Raw genomic sequence first — 14340 nt, 5'->3', positions numbered from 1 at the left:
CAGCGTGTCAGCACACTCACGACTGGTCGGAATGAGACGTCCGGTCTGCATGAGGCCTCCGGACCTCCGAGGATCCGAGTCCATCGTCACAAACACGATGAGTCACACTAACGAGATGAAGCAGCCGACGGTGGACTTCAGGAGGAGGAGCACGACTTCAGTCACATCAACGGGACGTCTGTCCAGCACGTCTCCAGCTTCAGGCTCCTGAGGCCCCACCTCTCCTGGAGTGACACCTCCAGCCGGCTCCCCAGGACACTGAGGAGACACCACCCGTCTAGGAGGTCTAGGAGGTCTGAGGTCAGCACTGGCACGAATGGTGCAACACCGGAGGTAAACAGCCTCGTCTCATCTTCAGAACCGTTATATCCCTTTTGGGGTCACATTGAAGGGGCGCACATGTGCACAGGCAGGGTCCACCCCTGGCTCAGTTCATCGCAGGGCACTATGTCATCATTTGAGGGTTCGGGACCTTGTTCAAGGGTACCAGAACACCTTCAGAGCACTGCCGTGGTACCCTTCCATGCCTTTTCTGCACTGGGGCTCGAACCAAGAACCCTCCACTTCAGCCCAGACCCCAACAGACTGAGCTACCGCCGCCCGACTGCAGTAAAACTGAAGATGAACGAGGGCCAATGTTTGCTTTTTACAAGAAAACCAAAGCTGCGGCCTCGAAAACACCCTCGAGGTGTCGTACCCCCCCGTTCTCATCACGCCTCTTCAGTTCACACCCACAGGTGAGAGTCTCCTGCGGATCGCTCCACAAAACTCCAGAACTCATTTCTTCCCTCTGTCTCATGAGCAAAGTTTGTCTGTGAGGTGTTGATTAAAGATGGTGTGGAGAGCTCAACGCCAGGTGAGGTTGCAGGGGTGAAGGTGTGTGTGTGTGTGTGTGTATGTGTGTGTGTGGGGGGGGGGGGTTGAGAGTCATCATTAAAAAAGTCGATTTGCTGGATTTGTCATATTTCCTCTGTGAAACTGCTCGTTATGTTTCCTGACACAAAGCCAGGGATGGGAAATCTGTCTCAGTACCACGGTGGAGCTGGTTTTCTCCCAGTTCTGCGCTCTTCCAGCAGGCAGCAGCTGAAACGGAACGTGATGAATTGGCTTGTCGTGTCCGGTTTGTCTCCGCCTGTCAGAGTCCTGTCAGCGGGACTCGCCGCTGCCCCGAGACAACAGGAGGAAAATCAACAAAAAGACTGAAAAGACTCAAAGGGACTTGTTGTCCTGAAGCCTTCGTAAAGGAAAACCAAAGCTGTCCTTGGGTCCATGTTTACTGGCAGGAGGTTCCTTCATGGCTGCACAACCTCAGTTGGTAAAAGACCACAAGACTGCGTCCCAACGCACCAGTAGTCCGGAGTAGTCGTGCTGCCACCGACAACGGTTTTATGTTCTCGTCACACCTGAAACGGTGCGTCAGAATTGGAAAAAAAACATTTTTATGCTAATTTTGAGGGAGACGACACTGAGGCCGTCTTAGTGCCCCCGGTGGCGACAATAAGGAATTTCATGTAAGTGATCCACAGATAGATTAACCAGCGCCTCCCCTGAGGTCCAATGTCTCCAGGACAGCTTCAGTATACAAGGACTGTAGATGGAAGTGTCCCCCTTAATGTGGTGATCCAGGCGGGCAACAAACCAAATATCGGATTCTTTAACTTTTGTAGCCGCATCAACTTTGACGATAAAACGTCCTGAATGTTGCCAAAATGTCATCGCAACCTTGAAACCACATCTGTACCCTCAAATAGTCGTTTACAGCCAAACATGTCCTCACCTTGCTGGTAAAACACATAGTTTGGTACTTGACGCACACACACACACACACACACACACACACACACACACACACACGCACATTTTGACGAACCACTCATGAAAGCTCCCTCAGCTCAAGGACACTTTATTTATTCCGAGGATGATTTACTGCCTGTTTTCCCCTCTCCTCTCTGTTTGAGAAGGCAAAGCTGCTTAACTAAACGTGTGCAGACAATGTTGTTTAATGATGTTTCAACAAACACGGAAATGGCTTAATGAACGCTCGTGCACACCTGCTCAGAGGAAACACAACGCAACACAACGCCGCCGCTAACCGGACGTTCTGTCGGCTCTAACTGGACACTGAGAGGAAGCTAATTACATTTCCTGAGGTGACGTCTGCTGGCTGCTGAGTACACACACACACACACACACACACACACACACACCACACACACACACACACAGATAAGATTTAAGCTCATTTTAGAAATGTCTGACCTGAATGCATGAATATTTTTTGATGTGGGAAAACAGGATTGTGATTCTGTGTGTGTGTCATTTGGAGCGCCCCCTTGTGGACATCCCCATTAACATTTTCACCTAAAGGCTTGTGCGTTGAAGGAGCGTGAAGATATGTGCAAATTCTGACTGTCAGCTAAAGCTAAACTTAACATCCTGAAACCTCCTTTAACGATAAGCTGCATTTAGACTCATTAGTGCATCAGTGATTGTGGAGCCAAGAGGGGTGCGGGGGCACCGCCATGGGGGTCGTGGTCCCACCTCCATCGCTGAGTTTGGGTTTAATATCTGCTCCATGTCTCAGCAGAAGCTAGCCTCCCTGGTCTGGATCAGGAAGTCCTGATGTTGCCAGAAAAGATGGTGGAAGCTTTACTCCGACATCAATAGTAAAACCTGGGTTGGGATTTTTCTGGCCCCCGTTCAGAGGCTTCTCCCGGGTTTCGCCGCTCCGGTTTGAGCTCTGCGGCAGAGGTCAAACCGAAATCTTTCCGAATTTGTTTGATCGGCTGAGCTGCCAGCTCCTCCTCTTCGATCTGCCGGCTCTCTGAAGACTCTGCAGAAATCAAACGCAGGAGCTGACAGCGATGAAAAGAGGCAGAAGAGGAAGAAAAGGGAGGTGGGAGGACTCGTCTTCCCTAAAAGCTTCTTAACATTAAGCATGTACAGCTTAAGGGAGCCACTGAAAGGTCAGTGAAGGTAGCATGAACCAGGATGTCAGCAGCACCGGTTTAAGGCGAAAAGGACTGTGGACAGCAGGGGACAGCTGGACAGCACAGACATGGACACTGTAGCAAATGAAAGCAAGTGACCCCCCCAGACCTTTTCGTTTGGCTCCAGGGTGACTCAGGTTTCTGTTTAAACATTCACCTGATGTCTCCTCAGAGTCATCGGTTACTGAAATTTAAAGCGGTGCAGAGAGGAGGGGCGGGGCTTTGTGTGTGTGTGTGTGTGTGTGTGAGGTGGGGGTAAATGAAGCCTTAATCCTACAGGGGTTTGAATGTTTTATTCCTCTATTTAATTAACCAACTTCGGAGATTTTCTGAGCTCCAATTTGTCGTGATTTAGCACGACCGAGGGCAACGGAAAAGAGAAAACACTCACACAAACGTTAGCGGCGCTACGTGTCGGCAAAGGTCAGCCGTCACTCATCGTCCCTTCAGTCAACCCAATTTGCATCATTTAACCCAAACTGTTGGATAGCTGGAGTTTGAGCGGCCGTATGCGTTTGCCTGTCAAAACAGCTCCGCGTCAAACAATCTCCTGTAATTTCCTTCCGAGTCGGCTCAGTTTCCCGCGTTGACGCGGACCAACTGTGACACTGACGACAACGGCCGCCGCCCCGAGGTCATCGCAGAGGTGGCCACCTTCACCCTCCTGGAGGGAGCGAATGTGATGGAGACGATGGGTGAAAGAAGAAGATGAGCTAAATGACGCTAACTGGACTTGCTATCAAGCTAAAACCTGTCTAGTGCTATTTCAAATAAACCAGTAAAGTAATTCTCATCTGGTTTGAGAGGAGGGCGGAGGACAAAACGGGCCGACAGGCCCGGCCAAACCAGAAGTCATCTCGAATCAGGGGGTCGCCTTCTTCTCCAGCTGTTTGGCAAACTTGAGCGAGGCGGATGACGTGAAGGGCTCCGACCGCGCTGTCGCTTTACTCCGACTTTACTCGCGGCTCTCCATCTCCGTCCTGGTCAACGAGACTTGACGTGACCGAGTGCATCAGTGATTTAGGAGCATGAGAGACGGCTGTTTCTGCCCCTCCGGGGATCTGATCTGATAGTCCTTTAGGAGCGTCCAGCCACAGAGCTGTTTCTGCTTTGGCATATTAGCATAGCACGCTAGGTTCAGTAAAACACAGCAAAACAAGCAAGTTTAGGATTAATTGGCCATTTGTGAGAAATCTCTGTCATGGAAGGTCACAGTGGATGACATCACAGTAAAGGTGGAAGGGAAGGATCCCCTCTGGCTGGGACTGACCTTGACTCCAAAGCTCATGGGGATTTGGTGCCGGCCAGTAGCTGTGCGGATGCTAACACTGACGAAATGGCGTAAAAAGATGCTAATCGTGTCCCGACCGTTCCCGTTTACATCCTTTTCTGGTTTGGAAACAGAACCGTTTCCTCCCTGGATCTGCTGGAACGTGAGTCCCCTTGACAGTAACGTACACTTGCTCGCCTCCCACCAGCGCGGCGCCTCCTCGCCGCTCCGTCAGTTTAGACGCGGCGGGGGAAAACGCACCAGCAGCCGCGCGGCGGCGTCGGCAACGAGGACCAATTTTGGCCCTGTTCCACGTGAAGGAGATGACATTCACATATTCGCTGTAACGAGCGGCGCGGAACAGCTCTGCTTTTAAGGTGGCATATGAATTTGGTCAGGCGTTCGGAGCCCCCCCCCCCCGGGGTGGGTGGAAGTGTGATGTACCGAATCACAGACGTTTGTACGCACAAAGACTCCCGCTCGTGTCGTTTTATCCTCTTTTTTTATTTTATTTTACACAACATAACAACACAGTACATGTTGTCTTTTTCTCTGTACAGACGCCCTCTGGGGGCTTTTCTGTGCCCGGACCTGCGTCAGGTGGGGGGAAAAAAAACTTCGATGGTGTCCGTTTCTTTTTCCTGCTTTTTTTTTTTTTTTTTTTTAAATATCGTTCCCTTTAAAAAATATCAATTTGAGAAGAGGTACGTTAAAAGTCTGGGTCCGTCTGCTGCTCGGTGTCTGTGTCTGTGGGCCTCAGCTCGGTCCTCCTCAGCAGGTAACAAAGGCTATGTGTGAAATCTCTTTGTCCGCTCTAATCCCGCGTTTGTCAGGCCTGGAGTTCCAGAATCAGAAGGTCCGTTAGTGCAAAGGAAGGCACCGACTGTTCTCCGGCCACCGACGCCCCCGTCCTGAGTGGAGCGGGGGCGTGCTGTCCAGGTTCTAAAACAGGTTTCTCTCTTTTTTTCTGCCATTCTTCCCTTTTTTGTGGTATTTTCACATAAGGTGAGCGTGACTTGACATGACGTCGTCTTGTTGTTCTTTTCTTTTTGTGCTATAATAACGTGGAACCAACAGGACAACTTAAGGACATTACGAGACAGTGCAAGTCCTCCACTCGCTGACTGGCTGCAAAAAAAAAAAGGGAAACAAAGAGGTTGGAAGAGTCAAATAAAAAAAGCCCAACCTGCTAACTCAATATAAAGTTCTGTGGAGGAGAAAAAGGAAAGTAATAAAACCATTAAAAAAAAAGTCGCGAAAAAGACGCGATGAACAGCTCAACCCACTAAAAACATTAACGCACGCACAAAAATAACACTCAGTCCTCTCAAACACACGCACACACACACGTCTAAACACACACACACACACACACACGAACAATAATGAGCAATCAAAGTTTGTCCTGTGTCACCGTCAGTCCGGTTCAAACTGTGCTTTCTAAGATCCAGTCCGAGTCGCACCTCGCTTTGTCCGAGTCCGCGTCCCCGTCTTTGGGGAGGAGCATCCCGCTCATGGATTGGCTCCGTTTGCTCCTCATTATGCGTCCTATTTTGGGTGCGGTTCCCGCTCGTCCCCCCTGAAGGGCCGGGGGAGTCTTTGAGCTGCCCCCCTCGCTGAGCGAGTACCTCCGCCTCGCCTTGCTCTGCCCCTCCTCCTCCACGGGGAGAGTCTGGTACTTGGTGGAGGGGCGGGGGGCCCGGCGCAGGACGGGCGTCTCTCTGAAGCGTGTAGAGGGGACGGGACTCGGGGTGGCGTGAGGACTGGAGAACGGGGACGGGGTGAGCGGGGGAGGGGTCTGGTTGAGAGACGTGGAGTTGTTGCGGTTGGTGTTGTGGTTCTCCAGAGGCGTGGCCGAGGGGAGGAGCATGGAGGACGCGGCGGTGGAGGAGGTGGAGGAGGAGGGCGGACGGTGCGAGGAAGAGGGGGGGTTTTCCACAGCGGCCGGGGGGGCGGAGCAAGCCGAGCCCGGCTTGCTCGGAGCGGGCTTCCTCTTTGGCTTGTTCAGCGAAGCGGCGCCGGGCGAGGTGCCGCCGGGTTGACCTCGGTCTTCTCTGTCCTCTGCGGTCAGACTTCTGGCCGCCCAACTTTGACTCAGCACCGACGTGGCGGCGGCGCAGTCGCGCAGGGACGAGTCGGACGACTGCGCGTCTTTGCCCCCCCCGCCCGCCGCTCCGCCCCGTTTCTTGGAGCTCCCCGACAGCTCGTCCGAGCCGATGGCGCCGTGCTTGGAAGCGCTGGGGGTGACGGTGCAGGTCTGCGACTGCTGCCCGTTGGTCTGAGAGTGGACGTTGGTCATGGACATTGAAACGCCTTTCCCCCCCTCCCCGGGGTTACAGACCTGCGGAAACACCCCCGTTAATCTCTGGCTGTAATCAAGGAATAATTAAGGAACATTCTTTGGTGTTAGCTTGAGTGTTTTTTACCTTGTATCTTATCATCAGGATGATGATGAAGATGAGCACAGAGGCCACGATTATCCCTCCGATGATGATGATCATCGTCCCGCCGAGGACCTGCGACTGCATGAAGTGGCACCTCATGTACTCCGACTCGGTGGTGAACTGCACGCAGCCGACCACGCGCGTGGCTGTCAGCGACGTGATGACATCATCATAGATGGCCAGCACGCACAGGTCGTACTGCGTCCCTGCCGCCAGGTTGTTGACCAGGAAGTTCTTGCTGGATGGGGGGATCATCCTGAGGAGACAAACGGTCCAATGAGGCAAAGCAGAGAAAGATTCTGGATCTAAAAGGTTCTAAAAGGGCTCAGATGGAGAATAAACCCGTCGAGCGCCGTTTAGCCAAACATTTCCAGCCTTCACGAGCGATGAGAGGAATGTGTGAGGCGCTGAACTGAGGAAAGAAGCTCGGAAAAGAGACTCCAAATGATCAAAAATCGATGCCCTCCGCTCCGCTGGGCAGAGTTCGGTGCTGAATCCTCAAAACGCTCAGAATTGGGACAGAAGCCCGATGACATGATTTATTGTTGCCTGGTTGTTGGGGCACCAGGACCCTGGTTGTTGGGGCACCAGGACCCTAGTTGTTGGGGCACCAGGCCCCTGGTTGTTGGGGCACCAGGCCCCTGGTTGTTGGGGCACCAGGACCAGGCCAACACTGAATCTGCCTCCTAGACACTCCAGCTCGGATCTGGATCTTCGTGATCTAGGTTTTGTCGCATTTTCTCATTTTCTCTCTTTTTTTTTAGCCCCCTCAGAAAGTGCTTGTCGGCATTCCTGGCGTTCCTCATCAACATGCAAATGGGATCCCTCATTAAAACTAAAGAGGGCAGCTAGTTCAAAGCAAAGGTCCGCCTTTAACAGAGCAGGAGCTGCAGTCAGGACGTGTGTTCAGCCTTAATGCACAGAACCGGGAGCGGGCCATTAATGTGGAATATCAGGGCAGGCTTCAGGTGTGTGTGGGAGTGTGTGTGTGGGAGTGTGTGTGGGGAAAAGAGGGCAGAGATATGACCCCATGAATACTAACACACTGGCTGACTCGTGTGCTCTCCCTCCTCTTCTTCTTGCTGGTTCTCCAGCGTCACTCCCGACTGTGGATGCGTTTTCTCTGAGGCGAATAAATGTGTGTGTATGCACCCACGTGCACGTCGGCCCAGCAGAGCAGTTTGGATCCCTTCTGTAGGTGTTCTGGGCTGAACGGTGAAGACCGGTGGACCTGGACCTGGACCGTGTTTCCGAACAGTGGGCCAGATTCACGAAACGTTCTTACGAACAAATTTGTTCTTAAATCCCATTTACGAACATTTTACGAAGATTGTGGCATTCACCAATTTCTTTTTATCCTGGATTTATGCGTAGGTAAGAACAAATCCTACGAACACTCAGGAGTACTCTTGCACACATTTCAGTGGCGACATGTTGGCATGGTTGTGTTTTCTTCTCTTGTGGAGTTCAATAAAATTCAATATTACAATGATAATTTATTTATTTCCTATTTTTGGTGATTCACGGAGAATTTTAAAATTACGTAAATGTGCCAATGACTTAACATTAATCAACCAAATTGGAAACCATGCCAAAACTGTCTTTTTATTTGATTTTATCTTGATTTATTTTATTAGGGGATCGAGGATATGCCCTGGTTGTTGACACCACTGACCAACCCTCAGACTCCACAGGAAATTTTATTCAATCAGATGCATGCGCGCAGTCGCTCCACCATTGAACGCACCATCGGCATGTTAAAGGGGCGCTGGATGTGTTTGGACACAGAGCCACGACCCCGTGAGGATGTGCGTCCTGACGCAATGATGGGGCCAGACTGCAGGCACGCGGTTCACGTTCGAGCGCGATTAATTGCCCGTTTGTGAATAAAATGCATTATTGTCACAATCCGAGCACAGGTTTTACACGTTTATTTTTTTTACATTCTCGTTGATTTCTTTAAGCGTGTTGGCTATAGTCATCAGGGTTGAGGCAATTTTATCAAGCGTGTTAGCCATCCTTTCTTGATTGTTCAACACGGCGTCAGAAATCAGGCGTGGAGAGGCAAGCTTTGGGCATTTCGCTTTGGGCATTTGGCTGCTTTTTGCTCTGTCTACAGGGTCCTGCTGCAGTTCCTTTTTATGGGCATTAGTGGGCGGTGACTTATGCTAATCGTATGTTAATTAGACTCACCTGGCACGCGCTTTCAACTTACGAACAGATGGCATTCATCAATCTAAGAACACAGCTGCGAACAATTCTGGGGCTTACGAACGCGTTGATGAATCCGACGTAGGGTTTTCTTAAGGAACTTCTTAAGAACAACTTAAGAAAGAATCTAAGAAGATTCTTAAGAACATATTGGTGAATCTGGCCCAGTGTTATGGGCATCAAGGGCCGTACCCAAGCCCAACTTCCTGTCAGCACTTTCACCTGGGGTTCCATTTACCTTGGTGAAAGCATTCCTGCCTGGTAGGATGTAAATCCCGGCTTGAATTCAACCCTCATGGAATGGATTTGACCTCCTCTGATGGGCAAGTCCAATCCATGAAGGCTGGAATCCAGCCGGGTTTTGCATCCTACCAGGGAGAAACCGCTTTCATCAAGGTAAATGGAACCCCAGGTGAAAGTGTTTACCTGTAGGACAGGAAGTCTGGCTTGGATACGGCCCTCAGGACTGGATTTGCCCACCCCTGTTTTTGCTGATGCAAATATTTGGCAGAAATGTGAAACTTTTTTAGTGAAATAATCTGAGGTTTGGACCCCCCAAAAACCAACTTGGAATTGTCAACCTTGAGGAACACCCCCCGTCTGAAGCTGTCCGGCCTCGTCGGCGTGGAAGCGGCCCAACGCTGCGACATTGTTCCAGATGATGTTTTCATGCACATGGCTCCTCGTCCCTGGTGAGCGGTGGTTTCTTGACTGCGCGAGCTGTTAGCATTGTGCGAGCCGTTAGCGTTGTGACCTCATCCAAACTGACTCATGCATTGTTGTTCCTTTCTTTGTGTCTGAGCTGGATATTGCTGCCAGTGTTTGAAGCCCGACAGTGGGCAGATGATTGCCTTGGCCCAGACTATTACACTAATCTATCTGCTCTTTCTGCCAAGCCCTTGGCGCGGGGCGCACGTGTGCACGTGCGCGTGTGTGCATGTGTGTTCCAAACTTCATTACACATTACAGAGGAAGTTACGATGCGCGTGGTCGTCCATGAGTAGACATTTTACTGTTGTGGTGTTTAGAGAACATGCACGTGTGTTATCTTCTGTCATGGCCACCTCCCCAAACGGCCCCCCCCCCCCCCACACACACACACAGACACACACACACACACACACACACAGACAACAGCATGTCTTCATGCGTGACAAAAGCCCGAAACAAAGCCAGGAGGAGGATGTGATCTCCGTTCGCTCTTCTCCAGACAAACGACCCCCCTCCCCGAACAAAACAGCATCTGTACCATATCTGATTCTATTTTAAGCTCTTTCCTCTTGACTGACTGTTGGGCGACGCCTGCAGGTTGCAAACCTGCGTTGTTGACAGCGATGAATGGACACGAGAGCGGAGCTTCCAGGTCAGGCTGGAGCTGTGCGATAACGACGCGCTCTGGATAACTCCACCGGTCTGGCCAATTAGGCCCCCCCACCCGTCTCTGTGCTGGCTTATTAGCGGCTCCATGCTGCTGCGGGGGAACAGTTGTTGCATCTCATAACTCGCAACATCCAAGAGCAGATGCTCTCCGTGGGAATTGTTTTCATGTGGGAATATTTCTATTCCTACCTGAGGACAGCCGATCTGCTGCCGTGTCATAATCCTGTTCCATAACTTATTTGCCTCAGATAAAGAGCATCTGTGACTGCCCGTGAGGCCTGGACAATAATTAATGCCTGCTTTTAAGAGGCTGCCAGTAACCTTTGACCTTTAATTGGCTCTAGCATCCAGTCCCGATAGAAAACAGAACAGTCGACAGCTTCTTTTGCCCAGGAAGTTGCCCAGGTGGTGCCAACACACTGAGACTCAGGCCATTTCAACCCCCCCGCCGCCACCACCTGACCGCGCTAGCTTAGCGGAAGCGCTGCCTGAACCGTCGCTCAATAGGAAGCGTCGTCTTTCCCGCCCACAAGCGATTCACACACTCATTTAGGTACACTTACAAACTTAGCCGTAACAGGATCAATAGGATTTGAAGCAGATTTGTAGTTTACACGGACAAATGATGTTTCCTTGGTATGAAAAGAAGCAGCAGAAGGACGGGAGGAAGTGGTAACTGCAACAGTTTCATAAAACAAACTAATTACCTCAGAGATTAATTTGACTGGAATGAGGAGCCTTGGTAACAAAGCTGTTTCAGCGCTTAAACGGTCTGACTGGATAAACAGCAGTCACACACGTGCAAATATCAGTTTCCTGCAGGCTGCAGAAGCAGCAGAGCTTGTGTAAATTCTTCTGAAAACAGATCAAATCAGCACTCGCGGCTGAAGCCTCCCATGTTACCACGCTGGGAAAATGCAACCATATATTTATGTAACACGCAGAACGCTGGCGCGGTGGAGACGGACCGGTGTTCAAACAGGAACAGAAGAGGATTAATGGCAGTTCAACCTGTGCACCATTACTGTTGACCCCAACGCTAATGTGGCTTACACAGCAGATGGCACAGTGCCATGCTAATAGGCCCCAGTCTCTCCGGCAGACAGCAAACATTGCAGAAGTTAGCTTCTTATCTCTGTTTCCCCATGCATCGTGCCCCCCCGATGCTACAGCTAATGGTTAACAAGTGCCCTCGTGGCGTGTAGTCAGGGACGGAACAGGATATTTGAACCGGGGCATAGCGGGCTTGGCTAACACCTCCCAGGCTATTTTTATTCATTAGAACCGGTCCAACGTCCCTGTAAGGGTATTTATTACCAACTAAACTAGAGGTTTGGCAATGAGTCTACCATACTAGCAGCATTTAATATTTTAATAAAGGTGAATGGCAACACTAGAATTCCCAGAACATAAACACATCTCATTTAATGACCATGGAGCCTCGAAACACTCTTGGTAATAACTGTAACCTTGTTATTCCCCGTCTTTAGCACATGGAAAATCAAACATCGGGCTTGTTTGTCTCCCTGATCAGTTCAGATTATGGGATGTAGCCCCCCGATTAAAGAGTTCTGGTTTCATGAATGTTACAGAGTAAAAATAGAAAATTGTTCTGGTGAAATGAATTAGAATAGTAAAAATGAATTGAATGGTTTTTAAATTCCTTTTGCTGGTGGAATGTAGAATGTCCTCTTTAGGAATGACACCAGGAGAAAAGAGGGTCTTTGGCTGAGTTACCTTCGTTTCTCTTTATTGCTGCGGCTGATCCTGATCCACCCCCCCATCAGCATTCTTCTCTTGCTTTCAAAAACTCCTGTTTTCAATCAGTTTATTTAGATTTTTCCATTTTTCTGCCCTTAATGTTCCAGGTCCTTTTCATCATTGGTGCCGTTTGATGCACCACCTGTTTATTTAGCTCTGCTACAGGATGAACTCCTAAACTTCCTGTTACTACGAGTTACTACGTACGAGTCTAAGAGTGTGGGGGAGGTGGAGAACACAGCTTTGTTAAAGGCTGCTTCCCCTCCGTGTTGTGCGTTTGCTTGCCACACAATTTGCTTGACGTGTAGTTGCTTTTTTTGGTAAATGGCAACCGGCCCCTGCAGCTGGATGGATCCACTCAAGTGGAAAACAACAGCTGAAAGAAGAGCGGAGTGAGGACGGGAGGAGCGGGATGAAAGGATAAAGGTGTGTGCGCTCCTTCACAACATTCTGAAGCTTTTGCCCCAAAAACACGCCTGGAAACACCCAACGTCAAGGATTCTAAATCCTTTCTTGCTTATAGTTTACATACGTGACAATAGTAAGAATGTCTGGACGTTCACCTGCTGCCTGGTGAGAGTCGAGTGGAGCTTCTGTTTGGAACCACAATTGGAACCACTGGAGATTCACAGCAAAGTCTGTGACATCGTCGTGGTTTGGTGCCACCACTGTTTCATCCCTACGTCCAGAGAACGATGTGTTGGGTTCATCAACCCTGGGTAAAGAGCCTTGATTGGGCCCATGTCTGAAGAGGAGCAGCGTCTACCTTGGGGCTGCTTTATGGCCAGTTTTACGGCCCCCGTTGCCACGGCTGCGGGTTGGTCAATAAAACCATTGAGGTGTAAAAGCCAAAGACTGCATGTGCTCTGACAGGTCAGGTGGAAAAAGGTCACCAGCATCATTCTTCCTTTGACCCGACCCTGTCCAGGAGCTATAGGCGGCGCCAGTGGCTCAATTTCCTTCTGAGCTGTAGCTGGAAACACGACGTGAAAACACAGGACACCGAGTTCCCGTCAGCTCCAGGAGACAAGCTCGGCAGCCGACCCTGACCTCCGTGTGGCGGGAGAGGAAGGCGGGGCTTTCCATGCAGGGATCCATACCGGATCGATCAGTACAACCATTACCTGACGCGCTGCAGACCCAGAAGGTTAACATGGCGGGGTGGATGTACCAGTAAAAGCTCTGAATTCGCAGTCTGCATGCGGCTTCGTGCACCCGGGAGCTTTATGGGGAGGAAAGAGCTGAAATGTCAATGAGCGGCCGATCAATAAGGCCTCATTGAGGCAGGAAAAGTCAGCGCCCTGCTTGTGACCACAGCACCAGGCTGCCCCCGTCTGTCACTCGCCCCCTCTCCTACTCACTCCCTCACGCCTCGCACTCATCCTGTCACTCCGGCCGTCTTTTGTCCACTCTCCCGCTCTCCTCCCTCCTCTGTGTTCGGCTGATGAAAAAAGAAAAGCAGAATCGATGGCGTTTCTTCTTTATGCCGGCAGAAGTGCGGAATGGGAATCAATCCGCTGGCCAAAGACGAAATAACAGCATCAGAGGTTCGCGTTGGGGGCGAGAGGACAGAAGAGGAGCCAGAGAGGGAGGATGAAGGAGGGAGCGGCGCCGCTAGTGTCCGTCTGATCACTCCTTCTCCTCCGCGGGACGCCGCTTGGTTGGCGGCGCCGTCGCGCCGGCCAACTTAACGGGTTTAAGAGAGGGGGGCAGACAAAGAGCGAGGTCAAGAGGAAGAGCTGCAGCGCTTAGGAGACAGGCGGCTTCAAATCCTGCAGGCCTCATCTAGGGATGATGCCTTCTCCGAATGGGGTTAGGCATGGGAATTATATGCAGATTAGGATTAATATGCAAAAAAGATCAGAGCAGCTTTTCCACCCCGAGTGACCGTTGTTTATCTAACGTCGCAGCAGAATCAGGCTCAAGGTTCATGAGTTCTGAGCCGATAGTAGAATGAAATTAGGCTTCAGAGACATATGTAATACCCCCCGACGCTGCGCGCGCCACAGATCAGACGGCCAGTCTGAACTGCTCATGATTTGTACCGATAAAGCGAGCGCGGGGATTAGCGGTGATACGGGAGGCAGATGATACCTTCAGAATTCCCATCAAAAGCGCCACATGTTTAATTCCTCCACTCTTCATTTCACTGGGGGAAATATTTAGCTCAAATAACAATCGTTCCCTGCGAGTTGGATTTAATCTTTGTAATCCGGCACCAACGGAGAACGTCAAGGAGGGCTGGAACGATGTTTCCCTGTCAAGGCCACCCTGGCGAGTCAAC

At 50.7% G+C, this 14340-nt stretch overlaps 1 protein-coding gene across 2 annotated transcripts in view; it reads right to left on the bottom strand.

Annotated features, from left to right (window-relative positions):
• Positions 1-4745: 4745 nt before the first annotated feature.
• Positions 4746-14340, bottom strand: part of lrfn5a (leucine rich repeat and fibronectin type III domain containing 5a) — a 53328-nt gene continuing 43733 nt past the window's right edge. For both annotated transcript variants that reach the window (XM_057059291.1, XM_057059292.1), the window contains 2 exons: positions 6687-6960; positions 4746-6601 (listed from right to left, as the gene is read on the bottom strand). In XM_057059291.1, coding sequence (XP_056915271.1) covers positions 5687-6601; positions 6687-6960 — 1189 coding nt within the window. In that variant the 3' untranslated portion in view covers positions 4746-5686. The remainder of the gene's footprint in view (positions 6602-6686; positions 6961-14340) is intronic.

The sequence above is a fragment of the Takifugu flavidus genome, chromosome 16 (genome assembly GCF_003711565.1).
Source record: "Takifugu flavidus isolate HTHZ2018 chromosome 16, ASM371156v2, whole genome shotgun sequence".
Taxonomy (NCBI): Eukaryota; Metazoa; Chordata; class Actinopteri; order Tetraodontiformes; family Tetraodontidae; genus Takifugu; species Takifugu flavidus.
This window is presented reverse-complemented; position numbering and strand designations above follow the sequence as displayed.